The 15,990-nt window shown below is 51.5% G+C and overlaps 1 protein-coding gene across 4 annotated transcripts in view; it reads left to right on the top strand.

Annotated features, from left to right (window-relative positions):
* ABCC1 (ATP binding cassette subfamily C member 1 (ABCC1 blood group)) overlaps positions 1–15,990 on the top strand; it is a 135,497-nt gene that overhangs the window by 56,365 nt on the left and 63,142 nt on the right. For all 4 annotated transcript variants that reach the window (XM_058286383.2, XM_058286381.2, XM_058286382.1 and 1 more), the window contains exons 8-11: positions 9,040–9,270; positions 9,940–10,117; positions 11,167–11,328; positions 15,179–15,271. In XM_058286383.2, coding sequence (XP_058142366.1) covers positions 9,040–9,270; positions 9,940–10,117; positions 11,167–11,328; positions 15,179–15,271 — 664 coding nt within the window. The remainder of the gene's footprint in view (positions 1–9,039; positions 9,271–9,939; positions 10,118–11,166; positions 11,329–15,178; positions 15,272–15,990) is intronic.

Genomic DNA, 15,990 nt, shown 5'->3' with positions numbered 1-15,990 from the left:
TGCCATTGAGGCAATTTGACTCAATGCACTAGGCCGAAAAGAAAAGAGAGAAAACCGTCCCAGGTGAGCGGTGGATTCTGTTGGCACACACGCGTGAGCGGGTGCCCAGGCACGGTGTGTTCTCGAGGCAGCCTTGTTTCCACACCTCTGCCAAGCACCTGGCAGCCCGAGGGGTCCTGCTCCTTCTGGGAACGTGTGTCTGACCCAGCAGCCACCCACCTCCGCAGGTGTTCAGCTGAAGAAACACCAGTCAGAAGCGGGGCTGTGCGGCCCGCAAGCCGCTAACCGCATGGGACCTCTCTCGGCAGGTGTTTTGAGAGTTAGGCCAGGTCCTCCCTAGCACATGCCGTATTTCATCAAATCGAAGTCTCTAGTTGCAAGCTGTGCAACCAGAAAGAGAGAGGAAAGAGAGAGAGCCGCCAGTTAGGCTAGGACGTGCCGTTGACTTGAGATGCACCCAGGTTCCAGAGAACCTAGCACGTGAAGTCACGCCGGCTTGGGGGCGGCAGATGGCGGGAGCAGGGGCAGCGCAGAGAGTAGTAGCTCCTGCCCTTCTTACCGCTCATTGGGGGTGGGCTGCAATCACCCTGCAGAGCTGGGTGGTGATGGGGCTGGCCTGGTATGTCAGGCCCCGTGGACCGGTCGGCTTTATGGGACGAGTGCCCCGGGCTTGAGATCTGATTCCTCACCCCATTCCAGATTGCAGGTCATAAGTCAAGCAGGGGCAGCAGGTGGGAATCTGGGGCGCCGTGTTGCTGCTGGCCACGAGGACATCGGCTGAGGACCTCGTGACCCTAAGCTGGGGGTCCCCCGGGGGCAGCCATGGGCTGGAGAATTCTGTCCACGGATGGCAGGGAGAGCCTGGGCCCCTGCGGTTGAGTGCCGTGCACACGGTTCTGGCAGCTGGGGTGCGTGGCCCAGGGGGAGGCCCTTGGCAGGCAGGAGGGGTCCCTCCACGATGAGAAGGTGACGTCTCACCTGGCTCTCACCGTTGGTCGTCACCCAGGCCGGCCTGGCGCCTGGGGCCCACCCTTCTTCCCATGGCGGTGGCACGGCACAGGGAAGCAGGTGAGGCCCACCCTTGGGTTTCCTGGAGGTTCCTTGGTGAGCCGATGCAGGTGGCCTTTGCGCAAGAGACCTGGCAACGCCACCACTTGGAAAGAGGGCAGGGTTTAAACTGGGAAGCTCCACCACGCGCCTGTCCCTTCCTGGGTTCGTTCAGCAGCTCACAGGCCTGTCCCTTCCTGAGTTCGTTCAGCGGCTCTGGATTGACTTCTCATGTGCCATGCGCTCTTTGTGTCCTGGGTGTTTGGAGAGTGGAACAAAACAGATGGGGACCATTTACATTCTACTGCGTGGGAGACAGACAGGGCACTGGGTGGGTCAAGCATGCATTAGCGGTAAGTGCTATGATGAGATTACAATTAGGAAGCGAGGAGGAGAGTGACCGAGGGAGCTGTTTTATAGACCATGGTCAGGGAAGGCCTCGCTGAGAAGGTGGCGTTTGAGCAGAGACCCACATAGAGGACTGGAGTGAGCCGGGTGCGTGTCTGGGGAAATGGCTCTTTCCAATTAGAGGAACTTGCCAGTGCAAAGGTCCTGAGGTAGGGATAAGGTCAGCATGCTGTGGGAGCAGAAAGGGGACTGGTGAGGCTTTGGAGGAAGTGAGAGGGAGGATGGGGGAGATAAAGTAAGAGAAGTATTTGCAGGGTCTGCAGGCCATGGTAAGGAGTTAGATTCGATTCTAGGTGCGGTGAGAGTGGGGGCACTTAATGCAGGGCAGTGGTGGGACCTGAGTTCTGTATTCTCACAACCATTTGACTGCCCTGGTGGGGACAGTTCATAGGGGCAAGAGGGCCGGGCTGCCTGACTGTGGGCAAGTCCCTTGATGTCTTGGAGCCTCCGTTGTCATCATGTTTGACCTCAGGGTTTTCCGAGAATTCTGTGAGATAAATGTCATCTGATAAGCTGGGCCAATATCAGCTGCACAAATTGTGTTGGTTCGTTTGGGCGTGAGCCCCGGCTGGCACTTGCCTCCTGCTCAGGATTTGGCGAGAACTACCTATTGGGCTAGAAAGTGGGGCGCCTGCCACCCCCAGGTGGCCTGACCCATTGCCACCTTGGTCTTTAGGGATTCTGGGCTTGGGGTTGCACTGCCCTGGGACACCGGTGCGATGGGTCACTCACTACTCCCCGAGGCACAAGGCAGATCTGGCCCCTGTAACTCTGGGAAGGGAGAGGCTCCTGTTCTAGGCTGACATTTCCTGGTGTGGCCGCTCACTCCTGGGGCTCTGCCATTGGTCTGTGCTGGCCGTGGGCCCGTGGGGGACACGGAGACGGAGGTCTGGCCAGTGAGGTCCCACGTGGCTTCTTGGCCTTGGGTCCCGGCCCCTTCCAGCTCTTCTCCCAGAGCCTGAGCAAGTGGCTCATCTCAGAAGTCAGATCCGAGTGCCACGCCCCACACCTTGGGATTTCAAAATCCACTGCTTCATTTGTTTACGTGACTCGGTTTGGAGTTGAACAAGATGGAATGGAAATTTCTCTTGAATGTATAGTCATCCATGGGTTCAGGCCATTTTGGCCTCTCTCGGACTGGTCTGTGGTTCCTGCTGGCATGAATGTAAAATGGTACAGCGGCTCTGGGAAACGCTTGAGCAGTTCTTAAGATGTTAAACGTACATTCACCTGCCATCTGATCAGCCATTCCGCTCCTAGGTACCTACCCAAGAGGAATGAATGTGAATGTTCGTATAAGACTTGCAGGTGAATGTTCAGAACAGCTTTATTTGTGGTAGTCCAGAGTGGGAACAACAAACCCAGCTGGCCACTCACAAATGAACAGATGCACCAATTGTGGTGTATCGGTGCAGTGGAATCCTTCTCAGCAATACAAAGGAATGAGCTATTTTTTATCAATTCTATTGATAAACATATTCATTCATTCATTCATTAAGCTTACAGTCCATCCAAAGTGTACAATCAAGGAATACACTATTGATGCACCCCACCTGGATGCATCTCAATTAAGCTATAAGCCAGAAAAAAAGAGAACATGGGGGCAGAGGTGGCTCAAGCAGTTGAACACCCACCTCCTATATGGGAGGTCCCGGGTTTGGTTCTGGTGTCCCCTAAAGAAGATGAACAACACAACAAGCAGACAACGAGCAATGAGCAAAAACAATGAGCAAACAGCGAGCAAAAACTGAGCAGATGAGGGAGATGCCTGGGGTGGAGACACATATATACATAAAAAAAACCATGCTAGATGATTCTACTGATATGGAGTTCTAGAGAATGCAAGCTCATCTCTAGTGACAGAAATCAGATCAGACGTTGCTTGGGGTACAGGTGAGGCAGGTGGAGAGGCGGGGGGAGAGGTGACGGGGGCAGGAGAAACCTTTTGGGGGCAATGGGTATGTTCATTTTCTAGGTGTTTCAGGGGTATGTGCTCATGCCAAGGCTCATCAAATCGCACACTTTAAATATGTGTTGTTGTGCATCTCAGTAAAGCTGTATAGACATCAAAGTAGTACTGTTTAGAGAAAGGTTGGTCATTTTTCTTATCTATATTTTGAAAAAGAAATTGTTGCATTCCTGAAAAATCCAGGGTATATTTAAATTTGCAAAAAACACATAATGTCTATGGATTTGTGTCTGAACATGAGTGCAAGTCTAGACTTAGGTCATTTAAAATTGGCTTTTTACCTACACGGATGTCTAACGAGCCATTCTTTGTTTAGAACCATCCTGCACTTCATAGTATGTCTCCTCTCATATCCAGGCTCAGTCAGCCTGAATTAAGTAAAGGAAGAAATTGTAGCATTGATGTGGAGAAAGTGGCCATGGTAGCTGCTGAGGGTAGGAAGAGGGAAGAAGAGATATGATGTGGGTCCATTTTCAGGACTTGGAGTTGTCCTGGGTGGTACTGCAGGGACAGATGTTGGATAATGTATGTCCTGCCATGGCCCACTGGGTGGACTGGGGGAGAGAGTAAGCTACAATGTAAGCCATTATCCATGTGGTGCAGCAGTGCTCCAAAATGTATTCACCAGGAGCAGTGAATGTGTCACGATGATAAAAGAGGTTGTTGATGTGGGAGGAGTGGGGTGAGGGAGGTGGGGGCTAAATGGGGACCACATATTTTTGAATGTAACATAAAAAAAAATAAAGACAAAAAAAAAAGGTTGAAAAAAAAAAAAAAGACAAACCAGGAACATGCATTTGCAAAACAATCCTTCTTGACAACAGCTGGCTTTGAGGACAAACAGCAGAAAAAAAAGGAAGACTGCTCTTGAGTCATTTGCATTTTTAAGCAGCACATTTTAAATCCAGCCAGGGTGCAGTTTTGATAGGGGCTGATCTTTCTCTTTCTTTCTCAATACTGTTAGCTGTAAGGAGAGTAAGAATGTGCCTTAAGTGTGTGAAACCATTCTCTGTGACGGCAGGTCACATCTGCCCTTTCTGTGACACTCTGTGCATTGTGGGTCAAAGACCAGGCTCAGAATAGAACCAGAACATTGAGAATTTTATGGTACTAGGACAAGTTTTAAATTTGAGATCTTGCCGTTGCAAAAACCTTGCAGATCTTAATTTAAACGTGGCAAACCTCCTCAGTGGCTGCTCGCTGCCCTTCGTGTGACGGGGACGCAGCCCCTTCCTGCCCCTCCAGCCGTCCCAGCCTGGTGGCCCCCCTACCTCTGCAGAACCTTAGCTCGGCCCTTGCTCACTCTGTCCCCTCTCCCTGGCACTCTGCAGCTGACCTCGCTCCCTCGCTCAGATCTGGGCTCCCACGCCAGGAAGCCTTCTAGACCTGGCCCTGCAGCACCCCTACAGGTGGCCAGGCCCCGTTTGCTGCTCCTGGACAGCAGTGACCTTGGAGCCTGGCCCACAGCGCATGTGGAGGACAGTGGCGTTGCAGCGCCAGCCCTGCCCACGTTGAAATTGGGTCAAGCCGCAAGCCCCTTCCTCCCGCCCTCCCCCAGCTTTCCCCACTTGCTCGGTGCCCTGTTCTGGGCCCTGTTCCCCTGACTAACCCCTCCCCTGTCCAGCTTTGCTTCCCCTCCCAGCTGCAGCGCTCAGACACCCCGCCTTCCCCACCCCCCAGTTCCTTTCTCCCTCGCAGGCCCCATGTCCACAGCATCTTTTTCTTGCCCCACTCAGCTGTCCCTGATCCCTTCCACTGCCCTTGCCCTCCCCGCCTGCCCTAGACCTTCTCCCTGGCCCGACCGGGAACCCGTCTCCTGGCCACCGAGAGCAGTCAGCACAGCTCAGGAAGTGGTACAGAGCTCGAGTGAGGGCTGAGCCACTCCCTTCCTCTCCCCGCTTGCTTTTCCTCCTCGGTTTAAAAAAAAAAAATCATACTCAAAATCCCAGCCAGAAACCCAGCTGCAAGGGATGTGAGCAAAGTGAGCAGGTAAAAAAAGAAAAAAAAAAAAAAAAAAGCACATGGGGATACTGACAACACCAAAAACAGAAATAAGCCTCTGTGACTGGCTGAATAACGGTCCCCAAAGATGTCCATGTCCTCGTGGTGGAAACTGTGACTGTTGTTACATGGCTGGGAGGAACTAAGGCTGTTGACTCGCCGAACTTGGAGGCAGCTGTGTAACCAGGAAGGTCCTTAAAAGTGGAAGAGGGAAGCAGAAGAGTCAGTTCGGAGGATGTCGGCATTGACGATGGGAGGGGACCTGAGCCAAGGCATGTGGGCAGCCTCTAGACGCTGGAAGAGGCCAGGACACAGTATCCCCGGAGCCTCCAGAGGGAACCAGCTCTGCCGACTCCTTTGGTTTGGCTCATTCCGGGCTTCTGACCTCCAGAACGATGATATGATAAATCTGTACCGGTTAAAGGCACTAAATTTGTGTTACTTTGTCACAGCAGCTGTAAGACACTAACACAGCATTACACAGAGTTTAGATTTTACACTGGACGCAGTGGGAAGCTGTCAGTGAAGGCTGAGTCGGAGAACGATGGCATTTTTTAGGAAGATACCACCGTGCGGGGTAGCAAAGGTCCGGGAAGGGTGGAAGGAGGCAGAAGGCACCCTTGACAGCTGCCCGGGTGGGGCGCGGGGTGTGCAGATGGAGAGAGGTGTGTCGGGTAGGTAGGACATGTCCCAGGAGGAGGATAGGCGGGACAACTGGCTGACGGGACGGGGGGACGTCAAGGATGACCCCCAGCTTTCCAGTCCATTCCAAGGGAGGGATAATGGGTGACTGAGCTCTGGCCAGTGCCACAGTTTGGGGTGGGGACAGAGGAGAAAAAGGCAAGGTTGAGTCGGGAGCTTGTGCTCTCTAGGAAGAAGTTTCTCGTGGTTCAGGCAGTCAATGTGGCATCGATGTGACAAGCAGGTCAGATGCCATTCAGAGAATTCATCTTGGAAAAGTTTTGTAAACTGTAAATGTTAGAGTTGGGTGACAGTGAAGTTTGGGGATGTTTTTCAGCTTGGCCTTGTGATGAGGCTGCTTTGACTGCATTTTAGGAGGGAGCTGGGCTGAGGTGGGGGGGCCGGTGTATTGGTATCTACTGCTGCGTAACAAAGTACCCCCAAAATTTAGCAGCTAAAAACAGCAATGAACATTTATTTTCTTATACCGTTTCTGTGGGCCAGGGACCCAGGAGAGTCTTATTAAATGATTCTGGTCCCGGGTGCCCTGTGAGGTTGCAGTCAAGGTGTCCGTTGGCACCACAGACGTCTGAAGGCGGACGTGAGCTGGAGGAGCCACTCCCAGGGTGCACGCGGCTGGCAAGTTAGTGCTCGCTATCGGCAGGGTCTCACCACGGGCAGCTTGAGTGTTCTCACGACGTGGCAGCTGACCCTGTGCAGAGCCAGGCGTCCGAGAGAGGGCAAGACGCGATGTTTCTTATGACGTTGTCTTGGCAGTGGCACACCATCGTTGCTGTGACATCTTACTCCAGTTGGGAGGGGGCTCTGTAGTGACTTGCTTACCGGGAGGTGAGGATCGTAGGAGGCCACCTCCAAGGCTGGCTGCCACTGGGGGCAGCAGTGTGGGGCCTGGTACCCAGTTTCTCCAAATCTCTGTGGGTTGGGACAAGGCCTCGTAGCCTCCGATTCTACCTGAAAAACGAATGGGTCAAGTGGCGATGTTTTGCAGCCCCTTTGAGCCCTGGCATAAAGTGAGAATGCTAACATGTGGGGCTTACTGTGTGCCTGGCACTCTTTTTTTAAGAAAAAGATAAGGACACCCTCCCCCCCCATTTTTGGACACAGCTTTATTGAACTATAATTCACATACTATACAATCCACCATTTAAGGTACAAGTCAGTGGTTTTTAATATATTCCCAAGGCTGTGCATCCATCACTGCAGTCAATTTGATTGTAGTTTCATCTCCCATACCCTGCAGCTGTCGCTCCTCAGACTCCCCCAGACCCCAGCCCTAAGCAACCAGTGATCGGTTTTCTTCACATATATTTGCCTGCTCTCAACATTTCATGTAAATGGACTCATATAATACGTGATTTTGTGTGTGCGAAGGCTTCTTGCACTTAGCATGGTGGTGTTAAGGTTTGTCCCTCGTTGTAACTGTATTGGTTCTCATTCCTTTTCGTGGCTGGATAATGGCCCATTGCATTGTGTACCACATCTTGTTTGTCCAGGCAGCCTCAGACACTGGGGTTGTCCCACCTTGTGGCTCTTGTGAATAGTGCAGCTGGAAACATTCCTGGGCAAGTTTTTTGGGGGGGATATGTTTTCCTTTCTCATGGGTATACATCTAGGAGTGGAATTGCTGGGTCCCGTGGGAACACTGTTTAACCATTTGAGGAAATGCCGGACTGTTTTCTGAAGGGAATGTACCTTCTTTCATTCCTCCCACCAAAGCACAAGGTTTTGATTTCTCTGCCTCCTCACAAACACTTTCTGTTATGTAACTTTCTGGTTATAGTCATCCTGCTTTGTGTGAAGTGGTATCTCATCGTGGTTTTGATTTGCATTTCTCCGATGACTAATGATGTTGAGCAACTTTTTACATGCTCTTTGCCCATTTGTAGACCTTCTTTGGAAGCATGTCTATTCAAGTCCTTTGCCCATCTTTCAACTAGTTGTCTTTTTATTGCGTTTTAAGAGTTCTCTATTCTAGATATCAGCCCTTATCAGATTTTTATATTCTAGATAGATTTTTGATGTGTAAATGTTTTCTCCCATTCTGTAGGTTTTCTTTTCACTTTCTTGCTATTGTTCTTTGCATCACTGAAGTTTTGAATTTTTACAAAGTCCAGTTTATGTAACTTTTTATTGTATTGCTTTAAGAATCCATTGCCAAATCCAAGGTCACAAAGGTTTACCCCTGTGTCTTCTTCTCAGAGTTCTGCTGTTTTAGCTCTTACATTTAGGCCTTGGATCCTAAATGTAATTTTCGTATATGGTGTAAGATAAGAATCCAAGTCCATTCTTTTGCAGGTCTATGTCCAGTTGTTCCAGCACCATTTGTTGAAAAGACTATTCTTTTCCCATTGGATGGTCTTAGGACCCTTGGGGAAAATCTCTTGACTTTATTTCTGGACTCAGTTCTATTCCATTGGTCTCTTAAATCTATCCTCATGCCAGTACTATGTGGTCTTGATTCCTGTTTCCATAGAAAGTTTTGAAGTTGAGAAGTGTGAGCTCTCCAACTTAATTGTTCTTTTTCAAGATTGTTTTGGCCCTTCAAGGTCCCTTGAGGCTCCATGTGAATTTTAGAATTAGCTTGTTGATTTCTACAGGGAAGCCAGCTGAGATTCAGCATTGAATCCGTAGGTTGATTTGGGGGGCACTCTTTCCAGGCCCTTTGTCCTAAGCCCTTTGGGTATATTATAGTCTTCACAACAACCCTGTGAGGTAGGTCCTGCTTTTATCCTCACTGCACAGCTGAGGAAGGTTGAGAACTTGCCTAGAGTCGCAGCCGGCAAGCAGCGAGCCTGGATTTGAACAGCTGTGCTGAGCCGCCTGTCTGGGGTGACTGGCTTTTTGGGGTGCGCTTACCCCGAGGGGTGCGCTGCTCTGGCCCTCTCCCACGGACGGCGCCCCCTGTATTTCAGGCAGCCCGTGAAGATCGTGTACCCCGCCAAGGACCCCGCCAAGCCGAAAGGGGGCTCCAAGGTGGATGTGAACGAGGAGGTGGAGGCCCTGATTGTCAGGTCCCCGCAGAAGGAGCGGGACCCGTCCCTGTTCAAGGTGCTGTACAAGACCTTCGGGCCCTACTTCCTCATGAGCTTCCTGTTTAAGGCCCTCCACGACCTGATGATGTTTGCGGGCCCTGAGCTCTTAAAGTAAGCCCTCCTCCCTCCTCCCCCGCCCCCTCCCGCCCCCTCCCACAGTACCCGCAGCACTTAGGGTCCTGGCGTCTGAAGCCGCTTTCCGTGAGGTCTCGCGGCCTCACCCGCTCTGCCTCATGCTTTCCTTAATCCCACCGTAATTAAAGCCGCTGGTTGCAAGGAACAGAAACCCTCCAGACTAACCGAAGCCACAGTGAGTTGGAAAGAGGATGTTGTGGGGAAACTGAGAGTGAGGAAGAGCACCAGATCATGTGACAAACTGCAGCAGGAAACTGGACAGTCAGAAACGAGGCTGCCGCCCTCTCTGGCTCTCGGGGTCCCTATATTCATGCCCTTCCCTCCTCACCTCTGTCCCCTTGGTCACCGTTGGGGTCCTAAGACCCTGCTGGTGACAGGGCAGAGCAGTCCTATGCAAGAGGCCTGAGGCAGCACCGCTCCGTCGTGAGCTCCGGGGGCCCCCTGCACAGTCGGGCCACCTCTCTGGGCTGGTTTTATCATCCCTCATGGAAATCCTCACACACACACACCCCCTACCTCTGCCACTTTCACCCCCCCACCCCTCCTCCTGGCTCCGGAGGACGCGGCGACGCCCACACCATACTGAAGGCCCTTCCCCAGCGTGTCGCTGCCAGGTCATCTTGCTCCATCCCCGCTCCCTGGCAGGTTGCTCATCAGCTTCGTGAACGACAAGCAGGCGCCCAGCTGGCAGGGCTACTTCTACACGGCGCTCCTGTTCATCAGCGCCTGCCTGCAGACCCTCGTGCTGCACCAGTACTTCCACATCTGCTTCGTCAGTGGCATGCGGATCAAGAGCGCCGTCATCGGGGCCGTGTACCGGAAGGTGGGGGGGGCCAGGGGCTGGGGGCCTCAGCGTCTGCGTGACTTGGGGACAGGGAGGGGGGTGCCGGTATCGCCACCCCACTCCTGGAGCAGTGAGGATGGGGTGACCCCGGTGACCGCGGAGCGCCAGGTGCGTCGGGCATTGCGCCACGGCGAGGCTGGTTTCCAGGGTCCTTGTGCGGGGCGCCCCGAAGCCCCCGTGTCAGCGGTGGGCGGTGGGGTCTCTTAGACAGCTTGGTGGGCCTTGACTCAGGGAAGCCCACGCTCCCGTCCTTGCCCTGCTGTTAATGTTGTCTGTTTGAGCTTGTTCTCCCTCTGGGTTTAAGCCGAGCCGATGGTACCCCCCCTGGGTGGCAGTGCATCCAGCCTTAAAGGCACCAGGTCACCTTCTGGGTCCCTTCATTTCTTAGCCTCGGGGGCAAGCACACTGCCGGGGCCCAGGGGTATTCAGCGAACACAGGCTGGCCCGGTGGTTCTCAACCCTGCCAGCACATTAGCATTACCCGGAGGGGAGCTTACGGACTTCCTGTGCCCAGGCTGTGCTGCGGACCAGCTGGACTGGAATCTCTGAGGATGGGAGCCTGGGCATCAGGAGCTTAAAAACTTGCCCCGGAGACAGTGTGCAGATACGCTGGAGAACCACTGGCTGCAGGCACCGACTGGGGGAGCCCAGGACAGCCCCGACCCCCAGCAAAGAATGGGCCTGCCCCAGGTAGCAGTAGTGCCAGTTTGAGAAGCCCTGACCTTGGCCTCTGCTATTTCCTAGTGGTTTCAGGACCTGCAGCATTGGGGTCACCTGGGAACCTGTTAGAAACCCAGATGCTCAGGCCCCTGCCACACCTGCTGAAGCAAAACCAGATACAGTGTATAGACATAAAAGTGTGCAGAACCCGGGTGTAGACAACTTTTAAGGCCCCTTCCCCATTGCTCCTGCTGGGGAGGCAGTGGGGGTGGTCACTGAGAGCCAGGGGAGGGAGCGAAGCCCCGAGGGAGGCGTCCCGCCTCTGAGCCTGGCTTCCACATCCTCTTGCCCTCCCCTTTGTCCCGCAGGCCCTGGTGATCAGCAACGCAGCCAGAAAAACCTCCACGGTCGGGGAGATCGTCAACCTCATGTCTGTGGATGCCCAGAGGTTCATGGACTTGGCCACGTACATTAACATGATCTGGTCAGCTCCTCTGCAGGTCGTCCTGGCTCTCTACCTCCTGTGGCTGGTGGGTGTCCCCCATCGTGTGCAGGGGGGGTGGGTGGCGAAGTGGGCGTGGATGATAAGAGCATCTGTCGCCACTGCATTTTTGCTGTCGTTCACATTTTTATTTTCTGGCCTGTTAGCCAGTTTCTGGACCCTTCATCCCTTCCTGGAGTTGTTTGGTTTGTGTCTTTGGTGCCGTGGGGTGTGTTTGCCTTTGTCTCTTCTTGACAGTTCATGTCATTAACAACCCTATGACATACACATCATATTTCTCCTTTTGTCCTCCCAAACTCTGGCCAATCTCATTTTTTTTAAAAGTATATTTTTTATTTATTTAAAAAGATACTTAGATTACATAAAATGTTACATTAAAAAATATAAGGGGTTCACATATGCCTCCTTCCCTATACCTCCCCTCTTTTCCCACATTGACAACTTCTTTCCTTAGTGTTCATTCACTGCAATTGATGCGCACATTTTGGAGCATTGCCACCAAGCATGGGCTATACTTTACATTGTAGTTTGCACTCTCCCACTCCATTCTGTAGGTTATGGCCATATATATATAATGGCCTGTATCTGTCATGGCAGTGTCATTCAGGACAATTCCATTGTCCCTAAAATGCCTCCATATTACACTGATTTTTCCCTCTCCCTTTCCTCAGAACCTCCAGAGGCCACTGCCTCCACATCAATAAAAGTTCTTCCATTGCTAGAATAACAATAAGTCGATAGTGGAATACCACTAAGTCCACATTAGTCCATATTTTACTCCCCAGTGAGGATTCTGGGATGGTGATGCTCACTCCATCTCTGAGAGGGTGGCCAATCTCATTTTATTTGCTAGTCCCTAATTTTGTCAGTCAAAAGTCTCTCAGTTACAAGGGACAGAAATCTAACTGAAAATAGCCCAAAGCAAATCAAGAGAATTTCCAGGGAGCAAGTAGCTGAATAGTGCAGGCTTCAGGTGTGGAGGCATCCAGGAGTTGAAGCGATATTGGAAAAATTCCATCGCTCTCTTCCTCCATCTCTTGGCCCTGTTTCCCTCTTGAGTTGGCTGCATTTTCAGAGGGATTGCCCCAGCTGGCTTCCGTAGATTTTGGCTCATGTCTCCTCAGATAGGAGTACCAGAGAAGAGCATGTCTCATCCCTCTTTGCCTCAACCGGAGTCCCAGGGAGGACTCTGCTTGGCCTGGCCCGTTCCAGTTGACATCCCTGACCCAGGAGGCAGCGTCCTCTGATTGGCCAGTCTGGGTCCCACGCCTCCTCCCAGTGGGGAAGAGGTGGAGGCGTGACTGAAGCCCCCCCAGGGAGGGAGGAGCCATTCCCAGAAGAAAGAGCTGCTGCTTGCAGATGGCCAGGACGTTGCACACACCTTGCTCTTTCCCAGCTCCGAGCCTTTGCATGTACCTTTCTTTCCACCAGGAATTCCCTCCCTCCTCCACCCACAGCCGCTGCTAAAATCCAACCCCATCCTTCAAGGGTTGTGACAAACACTACTTCCGCTGTGTTTTTCCCTCTCGGTTAGATGGACTTCCTCCCTTATTTGAATCCCAGTGACTTGAGTGTGGGAGCTCATCTGATTTTACTGTTTAAGATAGTTCTCTGCATGCTGGATGTACGTCCCTCCTTGCCTGTTACCTTGTCAGCTCCTTGGGGCACACCGAGTCTTACTGCTTTTTGCATCCTCTGTGAGTGCGGGCCCAGCAGCAGGACGTGGTGCCTATTAAGTGCACAACCAATTAGCTGCAGATTCGACCATAGTTTACACTTTTAGTGTAGTTATAGAGTTAGTTAGTGTAGGTATTCACAGAAGGTGAATAATTATGAAGTGTGTCTAATAATGAAGCTTAGAAAAAAACCCAGAATTTAAATTTTGAAAGAAGTTATCTTTTTAGGCAGACATGTTGGGATATCCATCTCCCCAGAAGGTATTGCCATGGCTAAAAAGATTTTTGGAACCCTTTTAGATTGCCTGCAGGGTTGGCTTATGGACTGTTAAGAAAAGTGCTCAGCATCACGCCTTGCTTTAGAGTAGGGTTGCTCAGCCTCTGCACTCTTGGCATTTTGGGTTGGATAAGTCTTTGTTGTGGTGTCTGTTCTGAGCACTATAAGATGTTCAGCAGCATCTTTGGCCTCTGCCTGCTAGGTGTCAGGATCATCCCCCCAGTTTGATGATCAAAAATGTCTCCACACATTGCCAAATGTCCCTGGTGGATGGGCAGATTCGCCCCACCCCTGGCTGTAGAACCACTGCTTTAGTCCACAAATAGGATTTCTCTGTCCAGCAGAAACACATAACATGGTTTAGGACAGCGTGAGAGTACGGGCCCTGCAATCAGTCTGCCTGGCTTCTTTCATTTCCCTGCTCTGTGACCCTGGACAAGTCACTTCATGTCTCTGGACTTCACTTTCCTTATCTGTAAATCAATGATGAATTCATTCCAATCAAATGAGCCAATTAATTCGATCAAATGAGTTCATGCAGGTCCTACTCACAGAACGGTGCTGCTTGGTAGATGTGCTCGGTCTCTTCCGGCTGCTGCTGCTCTTTGCTGTCAGCATTGATTCTCAGTGCTTCGGTTCATCCTCCAGAGAGGACAGAACGACAGCTACACTCTTCTGGAATTACGAGGATAGCCTCTCAGGTTCACTGCTTGGGAGGGACTAACACATCTCTGAATATTTTCCAGAATGCCTAAGGGAGTAAGAAGGGGTAGGGAAAGAACTATCTTGTAGTTCCATCTGTATATATCAACTAAATGAATGTGTGCTGGGTTGGCTTTTACCTGCAAATAGGATGAGAGATTAAGGCTACACTTTTATCTACAAATCCCCAAATCTGAGTTTTTCTCAAATCCTTTGGTGGCAAAACCTGGTCTGATGTGAGGCTATCTATAATCCTGATTATCCCTCTCTCTGTGGGTACGTTGCTGGTTTGCTGCTGGAAAACTCAGTGCTTTTTGACACTGGGTGCCGTTCTGGACCTGCCAGAGTTGTAATGCAGTATAGGGCATCTGCAGCTGTGCCAGGGAGTCCCCAGGACCACCCTGAGTTTGACGAGTCACTAGGAGAGCGTACAGGGCTTAGCCTGTGGCTGTAGTCATGGCTCAGATTTATTACAGCGGAAGGATGCATGGGAAAATCAGCAACGGAAAAGGCACACAGGGAGAAGTTCATGGGAGACCAGGCACAAGCTTCTGAGGGTCCTCTCCCAGCGAAGTCACACGGAGCGTGCTCTGTTCCCTCAGCAGCGAGTTTCGACAGCACGTATGACGTGTTGCCAACAAGGAAGCCCACTAGAGACCCGGCATCCAGGGTTCTTAGTGGGGGCTGGTCAGTCGCCAGCCTCTGCCTGCCTATACCAAAGTTCCAGACCGGCAGAAGGCACGCAGGTGTTCAGCCTTATCCACCTCATTTATACAGTTGAGGCACAGTGAGCCACTCTTAGCAGTTCTGTCAATGGTGGGAACCTTCCTGAAATCTAAGTTGTGGATGGCAGCCAAGGGCTGACCTTGTAAGTGGGCCTTTCCAAGGATAAGCCATCAGGCCTAATCTGTTTACTTTTCTGTGCACATACCTTATTTCCTTTCTGGAATACTAAACTTGTGATTTGCAAAACTCATCTGGCCCCAGGGGTTTTGGAGAAGAGACTGTGGACCTGCTGCTTCTTAAGGAGCTGGGAGGACCCAGATAGATGCTTGGGAATAAGTTTGCAAACTCTCACCACCCTGTTCTGGGTTGAAGTCATGGCAACTGACCTGAATGTCTGTTGCAGAGCTGGCGTGGGGCGGATCTGCTGGGGTGGCCTGATGGAGGCGCTACTTCTCTCCTGGCTCACGTGTGATGAAGCATCTCCTTTCCTCATTTAGAACCTGGGCCCTTCCATCCTTGCCGGCGTGGCCGTGATGATCCTCATGGTTCCCATAAATGCTGTGATGGCCATGAAGACCAAGACCTACCAGGTGGGCTGCCTGTCCCCACAGGGCCGAGCTGCCGTCTTTCCATGCGGTCCCAGCTGAGCTCATTCTGCTCGAGCCCTCAGCTTCTCCACCTTGTCAGTACCACCTGGGGGAGCTTTAACAAGAGACTCTGGGTCCCTTCGTGTGGGTGGGGCCTGGGCATTGGGCCTCCCATGAGCCCATGTGATACCGGGGGCAGCGAGGTTGAACGCTCCTAGGTTAGACCCAGCAGACCACGGAGGGAAACCACGATGCCCGGGAGCCCGACAGACTCCGCATTTCCCATCGAACTTATTCATTTATGTGTGTCTGTGTTTTCAAAAGTTGAGTAAAAAAAAAATTACCCTGTGCTTTCACTCTATTAATCTCTTACCTTAAACTAGGCCATAGAGTGAATTCTTTCTCATTATAAAAAAAGTTCAAATGATAAAAAGTATACAGATTAAAAGGGGATGTCCCTTTCCCTATCCTGTCAACTACTGTGAACAAGTTGAGGAGAATCCTTCTAGAACTTTCTGTGCAGTTAGGTACAGGTCTGATGAACTACCTAGTTCAATTTGGTGTGAATGTACGTGTTTTGTGGTATTTTCACACTCTATTCTTTATACAAATGGGCCTGCTGATCAGCAAGTTTTGTCATTTTACCCCAGGTCTAGGGACTTTTCTGTGTCATGCCATACAGTCTGACTTCATTGTTATGAATTGGTGCCTAATGGATATTG

The sequence above is a fragment of the Dasypus novemcinctus genome, chromosome 23, assembly GCF_030445035.2.
Source record: "Dasypus novemcinctus isolate mDasNov1 chromosome 23, mDasNov1.1.hap2, whole genome shotgun sequence".
NCBI lineage: Eukaryota > Metazoa > Chordata > Mammalia > Cingulata > Dasypodidae > Dasypus > Dasypus novemcinctus.
The sequence above is the reverse complement of the archived record's forward strand: the minus strand, read 5'-3'. Positions and strand labels throughout refer to the sequence as shown.